This window comes from Pelophylax lessonae, assembly GCF_965119305.1.
Source record: "Pelophylax lessonae genome assembly, chromosome: 6".
Lineage (NCBI taxonomy): Eukaryota > Metazoa > Chordata > Amphibia > Anura > Ranidae > Pelophylax > Pelophylax lessonae.
Genome location: NC_138773.1, coordinates 172,762,479 through 172,779,442, shown reverse-complemented (window position 1 = coordinate 172,779,442; position 16,964 = coordinate 172,762,479). Strand labels below are relative to the sequence as shown.

Genomic DNA, 16,964 nt, shown 5'->3' with positions numbered 1-16,964 from the left:
TGTCAAATCATTAAAGGTTGATTGCAAAATTATTATTCCAGCCCTCTTAATATTGATGACAATGAGGGTATGACACTTGCAAAGACGCAGTATCATGTAATATTGTTATAATGACATATTAGTTGTAAGGTTGAACACCTAAAGTAACCTTTTACTAAAATTGATGTCTGAAATCATAAATATAAACATTTTATGTTTGACTTGATATTCTCTCTCTATTGAAGGTGGCTAAAGAGAGATAAACCTTTGTAATGATAGTTCCTTTTTTTTTTTTAACATTTGTCAGTGATGTGAAAAAGTGATGGCAGCTAGAGGCACTCTAATAAAAGGCAATGCAAACTTGTTGTTTTTTTTTTTTTTGTTCTGTAGCATTGTATTTCAGGTGTACATTATTATTATTTATTATTGTTGTTTTTACCAATGCTTGTTTAAAACATTTTAAAGATTTTAACATTTGTTATCAAATAAACTTTGAAAAATGGTTGAATGAATATTTTTACCCTTCTAAAATGTGCATTTCTTCCCACTCGTATTTAGGGCAAGATGCCCCTATCACTAAAATATATTGGCCACACAAAAAAAAAAAGCTAAAAAAAAGGAATAGCTTATCATACTATCATTATTTGTCCTAGACGGTACCCCACAAAGTCCCCCTCCAGGCCCCACAATTTTCCATTTTTTCATTTTGTCAATAGCTGAACATATCCAATATTTAAACATCATAGTGCGACTCTAGGGGCTCTAGTTTTTTTAAAATTCTGTATTGTTGATAGGGTAGGGGCTCATTTGAGGAGGCACCAACAAGGTGAGGGATTATCCAAAAAATAGACACATTGGGAATGATTTACTAAACCTAGAGAGTGCAAAATCTAGAGCAGCTGTAAATGGTAGCCAATCAGCTTTTAACTTCAGCTTGTGCAATAAAGCTTTGCCAAAAATCCTGGAAGCTGATTGCCTTCTTTACACAGCTGCACCAGATTTTGCACTCTCCAGTTTTAGTAAATCAACCCCACTAGATTTTTTTATATAGAATGTCTTTCGCTAAATAGCTTGAACATTGACCTAAATATAAATTGTTTTATTAGTGAATTTTAATGTCAGTGACTTGTAGTGTTATTATCATATATGTAGATTTATTTTCGATATGTTATATATACATATGTTTTTAGACCTCATTTTATAATCATATTTATCTCTAGCTTTATTATTGCATATATATATATATATATATATATATATATATATATATATATTGTGAGGGATTAGCTCGGTGGTAGGTGTGGATGACCCCTTTGGGGGTGCGTTTACACAAGGAGATAGCCGAGAAGTGGTTGCAAACAACAGTTTGGTTTATTAATGCATTTTTTCTTCACCAGACTGCGAGCGTCAAAACCAGCAAAATAAAATAAAAGACAAAATAAATCCTTGCCACTGTGGGCGGCTACCTTCACACACTGGAACCTAACTAATGAAGTCTGTCCCCAACCTACTGTTGGGCAGACTTGGCTGATCACACAGCAGACTCTCAATAGTCCATGTTTTATCTCTTCACATTGAACATGTCCCTTTTCCTCTTCACATTGAACATGTCCCTTTTCCTCTTCACATTGAACATGTCCCTTTTCTCTTCACATTGAACACAGTTCATCTATTTCTTCCCACATGGAAATAGTTCAAGACCTCACCTTGAGTAGCCTTCGGTCTTACATAATTTCCCCCTCACACAGGAAATGTCCATTGAGTTTTTTTCAACCTAGAAACGATCCAAGACCTCACTTCGAGTAGTCTTCACACTTGTTTACCCTCCTTAGCGCACATCACTTCAGGGGGTCTTCTCCCATGCTCACCAGCTTGTCGGGAGGCACTCATCTGTCTGTCCTCCTCTCCCAGCCCACACGGCGACAGGAGGCAGCAATCAATAGGACTTCCTTTGGACAAATTATAGAGGCCTTCATTTCCTCATTCTGAACAGCTGAAGTCTGTTCAACTTCCTGCTGGCTAGCTCTGTAGCCAACACCCTATAGTAATTGGTGAACTTTCTAAATCAGGTGGAAATTTATCTCCTGCCTGTGACTACATTCCCAGATTTACCTGACTTCCTGTCACAATATATATATATATATATATATATATATATATATATATAAACTTTTTCCGTATATATACATTTTTTTTAGATTTTTTTTGTTTTTACAGACACATTCATTTTTTTATTATTTAGATACATTGATTAATTTATATGAAATGAAACATTCTTAGTTTATAGGATTTTATATACCAATATGCCTGATATGTCAAATTGTAGTACTCATATACCAACAGAGGGGTGTTGTTTGGAGCCAGTTTTACTGGAAGATCAGCAATTAAATGCATTAACAGCATAGGGATATACAGTTTCATCTCAAAAAATTAGAATCTTATCAAAAAATGTATTTCATTATTCGATTCAAAAAGTGAAACTCATATGTTATATAGATTTATTACACACAGAGTGATATATTTGAAGCATTTATTTCTTTTAATTTTGATGATTATGGCTTACAGCTAGTGAAAACCAAAAATTCAATATCTCAGAAAATTTGAATATCACATAGGACCAAAACAAAAAGGATATTTAAGACAGAAATGTTGGCTTACTGAAAAATATGTACAGTTAGGTATGCACTCAATACTTGGTTGGGGCTCTTTTTGCATGAACTATTGCATCAATGCAGTGTGGCATTAAGGCGATCAGCCCGTGGCACTGCTGAGGTGTTATGGAAGCCCAGGTTGCTTTGATAGTGGCCTTCAGCTTTTCTGCATTGTTGGGTCTGGTTTCTCTCATTTTCCTCTTTATAATACCCCACAGATCCTCTATGGGTTTAGGTCAGGCAAGTTTGCTGGCCAATCAACCACTTGATTTTTTCAGAACATTGCTTCATAGGCTAGTCCTTTTGGTTGAGGCTGGGCAATGTTTGCTACCAGGCTGCAAGGCATAGCTATTTTACATTGTACACTGGCACCTTTTTATTTTTTTCTTATTTATTTGCTCTCCATGTGTTCTGTCATTGCATTTGTTTGTCTGTTTGTTTCAATTATGGATGGTAGGGTGTAGGTCTTTAGGCCTTACCTGAAGTCTATGGGGAGAATGTGAGGCCCTTAGATTTCTTCCTCTCCTGCCTTGTGGGTCTTTCTTTGGGAGAGCCCCTTACCTAGTACTCCGTGGTCAGCTTTGACTAATCATGAGGAGATAAATCCATGAGACCTTTTGTCTAGTTGGACCTGAGTGTGCCTTGTCCCCATCAGGAGTCTTGCATCCTGTGGGTCACAGAATGGTCCTTCCTATTTAGGAGGAGACTATATGACACACTCTAGTGCATTTTTTTGTGTTCAGATACACTTTTTTGGTTTACTTTGGTGTTTAGTTTTTGCACACATTACCACGGGCTCAAAAAATCATCCTGTCATATTGTTCCTCCTGTAATACTGTTGTTAGGCTCTGCAGGAAGGAGGCGATGCATACCAATCAATCAGCTCCTGTTTAATAAATCTTATCTGTGCTGCTAAGCCACACTTCTTCACTACAGGATGAAGGAAAGGGGAGGAAGTGGTTGTCAGTTTTGACACATAGTACTATGTTAGCATGCACATAACTCTGTAGTGATTGTCTGAGTAGAAGAGGTAGTGGTGCATTGTGGGTAGGAATTAGAGTGTTGTGCTGTGTGAAGAATAGGGAAGATTTGCACGTCCTGAGAAAACATTTCCTCTCCCAAGAGCACATTGTGGGAGAGGAAGAATGATAAAGGCAGCAGGTACAGCCGCCTAATGCTTAAAAACACTAGCGTTCAGTTGTATAAAGGATTCTGTGCAAAAGGCTAAAATAAAAAAAAAAGACTAAATAATCTAATCTAATCTAATCTAGTGTGAAAATTTAACTGTAATGAAAGTATCTGTTCTTTAGCATATCATACATATACTGTATATGCTTATGTACCTGAAATGAAACAAATTCCACATCATTTCTTGACTTTTGCCTTGCTTGCCCCTTTTGATCTGTCAGTATTGGATATCAAATCCATTGTTTGCTTAGTTGGAATATGTGTAAGAGATACAAGGTTATTTCACTAATATTACAGCCATAGCAACCCTTTTTTTAAACAATGAGCGCCAATGACTGTTAAAAACATTATAGTCACATGGCTGAAAGGACTTCATTTTGTGTGTAGCCAAACCCTATTACCAAATATCAAAATAACTTGTTTATGAATCGTTATGTAGAAACTAGGTAGAAGCGAGATTTGGAATAAAGTCTAAAATAGTCTTTAAAACAATTATCATTATGGGCACCAGTTGTTTATAGAATTATCATCATGGGCACCAGTCGTTCTAAGATGTTCAGGAACAACCATGCAAAAGTAGATACTCAATATATAAAATAAATGTGAAAACGATGTGCACAAGACTTAAGGTGGGTCATCTGAGAGATTTGTAGTTCATTAAATGATTGTACAGTTCAGCAGTTTGCATCCAGACTCACTGCCATGCATAGCTGTCTATATCTATGCCTTTTGCAGAGATTCTGTTTTGATACAAGGCAAGGTTGACACAGAAGTTGTGTCTCCAAGTTCATAAACAAAGTTATTTTGCCAAGGATTTAACTTTGGCATACGGATGAGTAGCGTGGGAAAGGGAGATATGGCAGTCTTCCTGATTTTAGTCATGATATTCTCATGAAATTTTTAATAACATCTATTCCTTCCACCCACATCTTGGTTACTAATGTGAGTGTGTGTGTGTATATATATATATAATGAGAGAGAGAGAGAAAATCTTGTTTTATTATTATTGGGGAATCATTTAGATCCAGATTGGTAAGAGACTTGAGAAGGTGTCCAGATCTTGCTATTAGCTGAATTCATTCACCGAGAGGAGCCAACTGACATCTCTAACATTTATGCTTCAGTATTTTTCAATAGTCCTAGGTCATGCCTGTAAGTCTCATTTTAATTTAAAGACACTTTTTTTTTTTTTTGTTTTTAATGAAGCAGTATGTCCACTTGTGGTGCTCGTAACTGCAGCTTCAAACATTAACTACTTTCCGCTGTCTTTCGGTTATAGTGTGGGCTTCCAGTGCCGGGGGGATGTCCATAGACTGCGCACGGGCGGCATGCTCTGTGATTGTTGAGACCTTCGGACTGGACTAATCACAGATCAGGGTAAAGGGCCAATCACAGTGGCCCTTTACCACATGATCAGCTGTTAGTCAATGAAAGCTGAACACGGACGTAAACACAAGCCAGCTATCGTTTTTTTTTCTCCACTCGCTATCAGAAGAAATATGGTAACCAGACATCGGTCCCCACATTACCCACCAGTGCTGCTAATCAGTGCCCACCAGTGACACCTATCAGTGCCCATTAGTACTGCTAATCAGTGCACACTAGTGCTGCCAATCAGTGCCCACCAGTTCCACCTATCAGTGCCCATCAGTACTGCCAACCAGTGCCCATCAGTGCCTCAACATCAGTGTTACCTATCAGTACCGTTTACCAGTGCCTATCAGTGCCCATAAGTGCCACCTATCAGTGTCCATCATTGTCGGCTATCGGTCCTGCCTATCAGTGCCACCCCTCAGTGCCTCCAATCAGAGCCACCTATCAGTGCTCATCAGTGCCACCTATCAGTGCAGCCTCATCAGTGCCTCCTCATTATTGCTCACCAGTGCTGCCTCATCAGTGCCACCTATCAGTGCCCTTTAGTCCTGCCTAATCAGTGGCTTGAAGGCTCCTATCAAATTGATGGTAAAATCCAGAACTAGTAACGACGGCCATAGCTAAGGGTCAGTCATAAACTTTGCATTGTAGCCAAGAGGCAAAAAATATTGTAACCAGCTAGCAAGCATTGGTTCCAGCCAAGTTTGATCTCAGTTACTGAAAGTGGATCAAATGACTAAAGATCCAAATTAGGTAACAGGTGCCAGTGTTGTTTAATTTCTTGAGAGGAGTCCAGGAAGAGCTAGCACAACCAAGTCTTGGATAAGTGAAATAACTGATTTCAAATCCTTGCATTTTGGATTCTCTGAAGTCCTACCCTTTAAAATTTTACCAATAGCCAACAGCCATTTACAAAGTTACAACGAATTAACTAGTTCCAATCTGGGTTAATTCTGATATTTCTGCCATACATTTAAATATCAACATTTTTTGCTAGAAAAAGACTTAGAACCCCCAAACATTATATACTTTTTAAGCAGAGACCCTGGAGAATAAAATGGTGGTTGCACGGTTTATCAAATGCAAATGATCAAAAACAAAATACACTTCAATAAAATTTAGTGAACACAAACACAATATAATATCCAATTTTTGAATAAAACATAACAGATGATGTTACACCAAATAAATGAATATGTAACATGTGATGCTTTAAAATTGCATACAATTGTGGAAAAGCATCAAAACTAAGGTACCTAAAAATCTCCATAGGTAACACTTTTAAAGCCTTTGCAAGTCACAGCTTTGGGTTACACCGCAGGTCTGGCACTAGAAATATTGCTCTTGCTCTGATGTTTGTGGTGATACCTCACATGTGTGGTGCACTAACTGTTTACATATGCGTATAGGACCTAAGTGCACGTTTGCTTTAAAATGTATTTATTTATTTTTTACACTGCACTTTTATTTTTTTTGGATCAACTTTATTGCTATTACAAGAGATGAAAAACATCCCTTGTGATAACACGGGCCGTGAAAGGTCCTCTTTTTGGAGAGACCTGGGGTCCAAAGCATCTGATCAAACCAAGATCAGTTTAATCAGATGCTTTCACAAGCCAGTAATGGCTTGTTTACATGAGACTTAAACTGAAAGTGACAAAATCCTTGTCGCTTCCAGTTTCTGACGTCACACAGTGGGAAGAACAACATCAGTTCCTCTCACTGTGTACAGGGAAGCTGATGCCGCCAGTTGCATCCTTACTGGGCTACCCAGTTAGGTTGGAGAGCCCGGTAAAGGCGGCAACTGGAGGAAGGACCCCCTTCCAACGCCTGTTAAAGCGATCCAGTGTCTGTATAGCTGCTCGGATCACTTTTACCTGATAGGAAGTTTCTGGATGTAAAAAATGATACTGAGATCATTGTTGTAGCCTCAACCATGATCCCAGTATAACCACCTAAATGGGAAGTGATCAAACAGCTGTGAAGTTGATAATAGAAACAGCAAATAGCATAAGTTTAAAAAATATAAATTTTTTCATAATACCATATTAATATGTTGTGCGTAATCATTTTTTATTTGCTTCTTCTCTTTAGTGTCCCCATGATTATATACCAGTCTGTGGATCCAATGGTGTCACTTTTCGAAACGAGTGCTACCTAAGAGGAGCAGCCTGCAAGCAGCAAAGTGAAATACTTGTTGTGGCTGAAGGTTCATGTGTGGCAGGTATGTGTCAGTGTAATAGCAACAAACTTTGTATGTTCTAAAATGACTTGAGCTTGTTTTCCTGTAAAGATTTTTTTTTTTATTTTTAAAGATACAAATATCAACTGCTTTTTGCCATTATAGAATTAAAGCATGCAATAACCTGTCTTAAATGTATTCTCAATGTTATACCTCTAATATAGCATCTGTGTAATAGCTTTATAGGACCAGTGTTTCAAATAATATTGTATAATGATAAATAAATGCAAATGAAACATGCAATGATAAAACTTAATTTAATAATGATTTTTCTATTTCATTTGCCTTTTTTTATTTTTTCCTCCATGTTTACAATCAAGGGCTCTGCAATTAAACCCTTACTGGGCGAAACATGTTGGAGAAGGTTCTCCCATAGGTAGGAGACAAAGCCAAAGCCATTTTTTGCTAAGAGGAGTTCACTATACGCCGAGGCAGTGTGTGGACAGCCACCATTTTGTTGTAATCCTAGATGTGTCTGATGAGCTTGTTTTTAAACCAACTAGCACCTGCAAACATTGTGGCCAGTCATCTGAAATAACAGTTTGGGGCATTCTAGCGGTATCAATTTTATTTGGTGTTTGGCCTGTAAACAAACAGATTAATGTTTGCTTATCCTACCACAGTTCTACCTAACCACTTCTTCTCCCATCAACTACTCCTTTCCTGGCCATGGTCTTGCTAGTCACACCAACCTCTCCCCTTAACCTTACTAGTCTATTCTAATATTTGGTCGTGTTACCTTCTCAAGGGCCTTTATGGTTTAACAGGTCTCCATGCTTCCCAAACCTTCACCACTGAGCATACCTTTCATTGCCAAGCTTCACAACTGCCATGACTTTGTTGTAAGAGAATAGAGAGGTCTAGTTGTGACAGGACGTGAGGTCACTGATGAGACTGATCACACATCCTGTTGACTCCCAGACCCCTCTATTCTCTACTAAAGTAAATTGTACATTTCGAGCTTGGCGCCCGCTGTTAACCGTCTGCTGGCTCCGGTACCAATTGCCCTGGCAGAGTCCACTGAAGAGTGAGCTGACAACGAGGGGAGAGCACTGATCTTTATGAGAGAGGGACCTAAGGGGACAATACATCACCGGCCAGTGGAAACTGGATCTACCTGAGAGTGATCACAATGAGTGTGTATTGACCTGTTTCCTATAGGTCAAAAAATGAAGGTGTGCATGCACACCTGAAGGTGGTGGAACACAGTGGTGATATGCTTGCAAGATACACTGGTGTTTTGAATCATATTTTAAATGCATGAAGAGGGATCACTTCACTGAAAGAATCATATAAATCTGTTGGGACTTATTTGCCACTTATTTTAGATCACAATACTTTATCATTTGATATTATTGATTTTTGAATCCCTGCGGGATTCAAGTGTATGAATGTTATTCATTGATACTTATCATATAATGATTTACATAAAGATTTTTTTTATATGCACATACAATTTGATGGTTAATTTATGGCTATTGTTTGGATAGGTGTTAGAGGGGCTGGATGTTAATAATGGTTTTGTTATTGTATTTGATTGGAGCAATTTTTCAATTGACTATTGTCAATTTCTACATATAATGGGACAGCCTTACACTATTGCTTTCTTGCTGGAATTTGCAGAAAAAAGCATTTAAAATAGCTAAGATAAACCTATTTGTTTCAGATGATGTCAAGCGTGTGTGGCAGCAACCAGGTGAGGAATACAAAGACAAGTGTGTCTTGCCTACAGTCACACATGGTGGTGGGAGTGTCATGGTCTGGGGCTGTATGAGTGCTGCCAGCACTGGGGGGCTACAGTTTATTGAGGGAACCATCAATGCCAACATGTACTGTGACATACTGAAGCAGAGCATGATCCCCTCCCTACAGAGACTGCGCCGCAGGGCAGTATTCCAACATGATGACGACCCCAAACACACCTCCAAGATAATCACTGCCTTGCTAAAGAAGCTGAGGGTAAAGGTGATGGTCTGGCCAAGCATGTCTAAACCCTATTGAGCATCTGTGGGGCATCCTCGAATGGAAGGTCGAGGAGTGCAAGGTCTATAACATCTGCCTGCTCTGTGATGTTGTCATGGAGGACTGGAAGAAGCTCTGGTGAACTCCATGCCCAAGAGTGCTGGAAAAAAATGGTGAGCACAAAAAATATTGACACTTTGGGCCCAAATTGGACATTTTCACTTAGGGGTGTACTCACTTTTGTTGCCAGGGGTTTAGACATTAATGGCTGTTTGTTGAGTTATTTTGAGGGGACAGCAAAGTGTCATTTCTTCAATGTAGTCACATGAAAAGATATAATAAAATATTTACAATAATGTGAGGGGTGTACTCACTTTTGTAAAATAATGTATAGGTGACATCAGCATTTTGCAATACATAATGCCTAAAGTAAAACATTAGGAAAAACTTATTTTTCTAATTTTTGATTTTGGGTAAGGGAGGGTTATAATAACCACTATTGGTTTATTTTTTGCAATCTGTGTCCCATTGGGGAGATTTCACTTCACGTCCTGTCCCATAGCCAAACAGGAAGTGAAAGGAAATCCCTGAATAATTAAAGGAATCCCTTGGGGACCCCTAGGTCACCAGAACTAGTGTGCCCAATGGAAGATTTCCCCTCTACTACTTTTCTGGGGACAAGCCAAAATTTGGATTTTCTTTTGCTTTCACTTTTAATTATAATGGTAAACAAGACAAAGAGAGAGTGTGAATCTCCTGAACGGGGGCACAGACAGCAAAAAAAAAACTGACAGGTGTTCTAATCTATCTCAATTTTATCCAAAACTAAGAAATACATTTGCCTTTACTGTAGTTATACTTTAAGTAAAGTCCAGAATAGCTTTCATTTAGACCCAGCCGAATCCACCTACTTCTACTATTCTGCTTCTCTGAACTTCCAGGTTATCAAACGCACTTATAATATCACTTCTGAAGAAATCCTCGGGGCTACAAGTCCCATGATACCCTGCATGCTTGCTCCAGCTTAGTAAAGATTTGTCTCCATGCAAAGGCAGCCCATACAACACACAAGAGATAAATCAAAGAAGCCTTAGCGCAATAACTAATGAGAGAGTATTGTACTAATTAACCTAATGCCAGCCAAAACAAATGAACTTTCATCCACCATTTACATAAAAATAATCATCACGTTAGTAGTAGAAACAACAATAAATGCACTAGTGTTAGTACTGCTGCCCACACTTCCTGTGTTCCCACAAGTGTCAGCAATGTATAAATATATCAAATCAGTGCTGATCAGTACTTTACAAACATTGTGAACAGAAAATGATAACAAAAAGAACATTTCAATGATAAAAACATTAAAATAGTCCCAATGTGTCAATATATTCCTAAAGACATGAACATTCGGGAAGTTGTTTGTTTTTAAATGTGCCAAATGCTTTTTCAAACTTTCCACTATGTATATAATTCTCTGGAGTGTTCTTTCACCACTTGTGTATATCCTTTCATCAACACTCTTATGCTTTCGCCTTATTTTTTGACCTAAAAAATATTAGGTCTCATGCTCCTTGGGGGTCTCCTATGCCACAGCTGTTGTTCCCCTCCCCATTATCCACATGTTCCTCAATCATCTCCATCCTCCGCAATCCCTTGGTCAGTGTTTATTATAACTCAAAAAAGAAAAGGATATATAGTGCTCTCTGTACAGAATATATATATTTTTAAAGTTGTGTATACTCAACCTACATTGTGCACATCTCCTGGTGCACAGCAGTTAACAGGCATTAGAATAAGGAAAACTTCCAACAAAATGGCCAACCCTACGCTTCTGGCTCATTGCGTGATGTCATCTGCTCCTCCTAACGTGTTGCATCATCTGACCACATGACTTCATCGAGGAATAAGGGGCCAGTACACTCAGTATACCTTATATACCATATAACACAATAATCGCTATGGAAATCCAGTAACTACAGCATCATATTGCTCTGTAGTTGGATCCCAGGGGCACACATGGTAGGGTGGCTTTATAGCACCTATAAAGGGAAGGTGAGCCATACTAAAAAAGAAAAGTGGGGCCACTGCAAAGCAGCGAATTGGGAGGAAAGAACAACTCCACCACACGGAGAAGTTACACCTAATGTAAGTTTTATCATTAGCAGTCCAAATAACAGAAAAAAGGCTTTAATGTCACTTTAACTATTTACATTTATTGTATATTCTGTGCTGTAGACGGTCTGCTACTGTAACACTGACATAACTCAGTTCACTGCTATTGCCCTGGACCCAAGACCTTCCCTACAGGCAGTCATTAGGTTATGGCTGAGTCAGGTCACTGCTGTGGCCAATCAATTTAAAATGTTATCCAAATGATCCTCCACAGCCCCCCGACCATTCATATCCACTGTTGACAGTTAAAACATTCACATAACTGAACATAATAATCACTAAGAACCCTAAGACAATATTACAAAATAAAAAGAGCTAGATCAAGGTTCGATCTAGGTCAGTGCTAAAGTTAGGCTCAAAGATCATGGTCAGAGTCATGGGCAAAACTCGGGGTTAAAGATCAGGGACAATGTATTTTATGTGGGTTTAAAGAAAATATTTTTTAATTTAGTGTCTGTGTGTTTTAGGTAAGATAAAAAACAAAATGTGTACTATTGTTTCTTGGCCCTACTACAGATACAAACAACAAATACAATACACATATGTGGTATAGCTGCAATTGCCAGGAGCAGTAGAATTTATTTTGGGTTGTTCTTTGGGGGGTACGTTATGGTAATAGCAAGAACTATACAGCTAAATTTTAGAAAATTATTATTTTTTTTTTACTATTGACACCTTTCCCAGCTCCAGAAGGAGACACAGCGATGCTCTCCCTCTGGGACGTGGCTTCCCGCCCAAAGACCCCCTGTCACATGTGCCCTTGGCTTTTATGGACAATCCCAGGATGCACCACTGTTGTGCCCTCCCACTGGGACTGCCACAAAAGCCTGTGTGCCACTGGCTGGGTTTCCTCCACTGTCCAACAGGGTCCCCTATTGGATACAGTGGGGACACTCCCTCAAATCAAGTGAATCACACCTGGACACATGTAAAAGGCCTAACTAGAAATCCTGCTCCGTGATAAGCAGGAAAGCAACCCAATGTTTTTACTTAGTACCTGACTAGGAGGGTGCTACACTATTTTGTGCCAGTTTTCCTTTGATATTAAAAAATAATCCATTACCATTTATCATCAAGTGAAAGCCCAGTTTGAAAAACAAGGTAGAATTCCAGCTGGATATATACAGTTTTCAAAAAAACATGTGTTAATTCTCTCAGAAGTCAGTGAATAAGAAAGGTTCAACACATAAGCAGCGCTAAAGACCCTGTTTAAAAGTCCACATATGTGAATGAGTCAAAAAAGTCCTCAGGAGAGTGAATCCACGGATGAAGATCAAAGGATAACTTCCACCACACCACGTGACCCCCCTAGGTATTGCTCACTCACCAGAAATCATTGTAATAGAGCCTTTGAATATCCACCGATCACACCAAATGCAGACCACTCCACGATCGTTTAGGCACAGAATCTCCCCAATCTGAACACCTTATACCAAGAGATCCACATACTCCAGTGCACCGGCAGTAAATGTAAGCAAGAAAGAGGCTCATAGGGCAGTATATCAACACAGTTTTATTAAAACACCCGCCCCATCCCTCAATCAATGCACTCACAGCAAACAATATATTAAAAGGCTTTCAATATGCTAGAACCATATGCTGATCGAGACCTCACCGCTCCGCTCCCGCTCCTCTGTTATGCTGGATCAGTCACAGATGTCAGCTCACAACGGGCAAGGATATGGGGATGCGGCTCTTACAGCTCTGAATGATGTTGTCGGGGTGTCCGCGTGCTCACGCCCTGACATGTTTCGCCATAACACTGGCTTCTACGGAGGGCGCGAGCACGCTGCAACCCCGCCTCCCTTTATCTCTCTCCTCTCCGAGATGTTAACCCTTTCCGCCGGCATGCTATCATCGCTGACAGTCTGCCTGAAGGGAAGATCAGTCTCGGATCATAGGAGTGATGACTGCACAGTACAAAAAGACTCCAATATTGCCGATGTACATATGTGGCTGATGTTTGGCAGCACAATTGCAACAAAAGCGATGTGTTTATAAATTAAATGGGGAGATAACTTATTTAAACCAACTTCGCTGATGTGCTTTACTAAGCCCACCTAGTGGACAACGGTACAGCTCAGAGTAGTCACAAAATCTGTAATATATCAGGGAGATCCCTCCAAATGTGTAAATAATAATATCTACAAATTACTGCCACATATTAAATCGACATGGAGTGGTACAATACCGATCTTACATCAATTGTTTAAACAAAAAACTGGCAACTGTAGCATATGATACATAATGTCAATATATATGTTAAAATAAAACATAGGATGTCAGTGTTGAATAAACAGCCCACATAAATGTAGACCGACTATAAAACAAAATACTACACATCCATAATAAAATGTTGCAATAAATAACAACTAAAACCTGTTAAAATTCAACTGATGTAATTACACATCCAGAATTACAAATAAAAAGTATCAAACTGCTGAAAGGTTGCTAAAAGATTAGACGCACAAGGATAAAATAAACCTATATAAAATTCAGTATAAAATCCGAGACACAATCTTGGCATCAATACAGGCTTGACGTCAAAAATCGCTAATAAAACAATTAACATCTAATTCGACATTCAAGACATTTGGTGTTAAAGAATTTGTCAAATAAATCCAGTGGGTCTCACGCTGGGAAAGAACCCTAACCAAATTTGCTCCTCTCCACACTGGATCTATTTTATCTATACCCCAGAATTTAAGTCCTGAGGGGTCTCTGTTATGTTTCAATCTAAAATGCAAAGAAACATTGTGGTATTTAAAACCTTTCACTATATTTGCAAGATGTTCAGAGACCCTTTTGGACAGTGTCCGTTTGGTGCGGCCTATATAAATCAGCCCACACGGGCACTCCAGACAATAAACTACATGTGTAGATTGGCATGAGATAAACTTCTTTATCTCAAATGTCCTACCATTCCCACTCGAGACAAAAGAAGTTTTGGCTCTTTGTATTTCTTTTACCTGCCTACAACATGTACATCTGCGGCATGAATAAAAACCAACTTTGTCCCAAAATAATTTCGGTCTGATCGGGGGATCTAAGACTTTTTTAATCACCTGATCTCCGAATGAAGGACATTTTCTGTATATAAATAATGGTTCAGGTGGGAGTACTGGACCTAAAATTTTGTCCATACGGAGCAACCTCCAATGTTTATGGAAAATATCCTCCACTTCCTTATACTGCTCATTAAATTGTGTAATGAAGCCCCATTCATGTTTGGTGTCCACAGGAGCATTCCTATCACGTAAACATATCTCTTGGGACATAAGACCCACCTCATGAATAGTTTCATCTAATTTGGAACCATCATAGCCTTTCTCCTTGAACCTATTCCTAATAATCTGAGCCTGCATGAAGTAATCAGAGTCCTTGGTACAGTTCCTCCTGATTCGGAGGAACTGACCCCTAGGGATATTTCGTAGCCACCGTGGATGATGTCCACTGAATATTGGCAAATAGCCATTCCGATCAGTGGGCTTGAAATACGCCCTAGTGAACAAATGGCCGTCTTGGATCGCTACTTCAACATCCAAATAATGCACTCTTTCTTTACTCCAAGAGCATTCAAGCTTGATGTTATTAGTATTCTGATTTAGATGTTCTGTAAAAGCTATCAAAGATGGTTCCGACCCGCTCCAGATAAAGAACAGGTCATCTATGTAGCGCCGATAGACGACCAGCTCTTTTCTCTGTGTGGAATAGATATACCTGTCCTCCCACTCACTCATAAAGAGGTTCGCTAGGCTCGGGGCGAACTTGGCGCCCATAGCAACACCCTTTTTCTGAATATAGAATTGACTTCTGTACCAGAAATAATTATGGGACAAACAATAGTCCAGCACCCGGCCTAGAAACCTCTTTTGGGAGTCAGGTATATCATCCCTTTGAGACATGGCCCAATTTAGGGCCAATAATGCGTCATCATGTTGAATTATCGTATAGAGTGACGCCACGTCTGCTGTAACCAGATATACCTCTTCGGATTCAGACAATGTCACATTATTAAGAGCCTGCAGGAAATCTTTGGTATCCCTCAAGTAAGAACGAGTGTGAATTACACTGTCCTGCAAGAAAGTATCCAAGTAAAGTATCCAAGTATTCCCCCACTCTAGATGTGACAGAGTTGATACTATTGACAATTGGCCTAGCGGGAGGAGCATTAACATCCTTATGAATTTTAGGAAGTGTATAAAAGAAATGCCGGCCAAATTATATATGCCATCTAATCGTCCTCCCTCCTTCTTTTTTTGGAGTCGCCTCCCTGCTCTACACCCTCTGAATAAGGGTCTACCTGTGGCCTTTGCCACTGTGGAGGTCGAGGCCACTGCTGGTCCTGATTCCACGAGTTCATATAAGCGGGAGGTTGGTTCGGTGGACGCCCCCTCCAGGGCCTCCCCCCTCTCCTTCCTCCCCGGCCTCTGTTGCCCCTCCATAAAAAAGGGCGCTCTGGGACTTGATTCCAGTTTTCAGCCTGTGGAGTAAGAGGTTCAAACCTATTGCTAGTCGGCACAGCATACGAGTCATTGGGACCATGTCCACCATTCCTTCCTATATTGTCATTATTAGCATTCATTCGCTTATTAGGATGCTGATAAACTTGTGGCTGAGCCGGACCATTCCTAGATTGATTAGGGTTACCATCGCCCCTTGGTTGAGGACCAGGATTACCCCCAGCTTTTTTATTTTTAGCTTTCTTACTTTGTTTAATCTGGAACGGTGTTCCTGGTTGCATTGCAGTAGACTGTCTCCTCTGCATGCCGCCATTAAGAAAGAATGTGTTCATACGCCCCGCCGATAAAGGCGGAGGCGTAGTGATTATGGATAAAGTCTATTATGATGACCAGTTGTCATCAATGTTAGCAGACACATCAACTTACTGTTTATTAGATGGAAATCCAACTAAAAAGTTTAGGAAAGAATTGGATGAACTTGTAGAGTATGGCTTCTATAGAAGAATCCTAACCAAGAAGGAGAAAAGGTATTTAATGCCTAGCTATAGCCGCATACCGACCATTTATACACTTCCTAAAATTCATAAGGATGTTAATGCTCCTCCCGCTAGGCCAATTGTCAATAGTATCAACTCTGTCACATCCAGAGTGGGGGAATACTTGGATACTTTCTTGCAGGACAGTGTAATTCACACTCGTTCTTACTTGAGGGATACCAAAGATTTCCTGCAGGCTCTTAATAATGTGACATTGTCTGAATCCGAAGAGGTATATCTGGTTACAGCAGACGTGGCATCACTCTATACGATAATTCAACATGATGACGCATTATTGGCCCTAAATTGGGCCATGTCTCAAAGGGATGATATACCTGACTCCCAAAAGAGGTTTCTAGGCCGGGTGCTGGACTATTGTTTGTCCCATAATTATTTC

General features: G+C 39.5%; 1 protein-coding gene across 4 annotated transcripts in view; it reads left to right on the top strand.

The window, feature by feature from the left end:
• Window positions 1–16,964, top strand: part of TMEFF2 (transmembrane protein with EGF like and two follistatin like domains 2) — a 915,272-nt gene that overhangs the window by 221,703 nt on the left and 676,605 nt on the right. For all 4 annotated transcript variants that reach the window (XM_082261208.1, XM_082261209.1, XM_082261210.1 and 1 more), the window contains exon 3: window positions 7,287–7,416. In XM_082261208.1, the coding sequence (XP_082117334.1) occupies window positions 7,287–7,416 (130 nt within the window). The remainder of the gene's footprint in view (window positions 1–7,286; window positions 7,417–16,964) is intronic.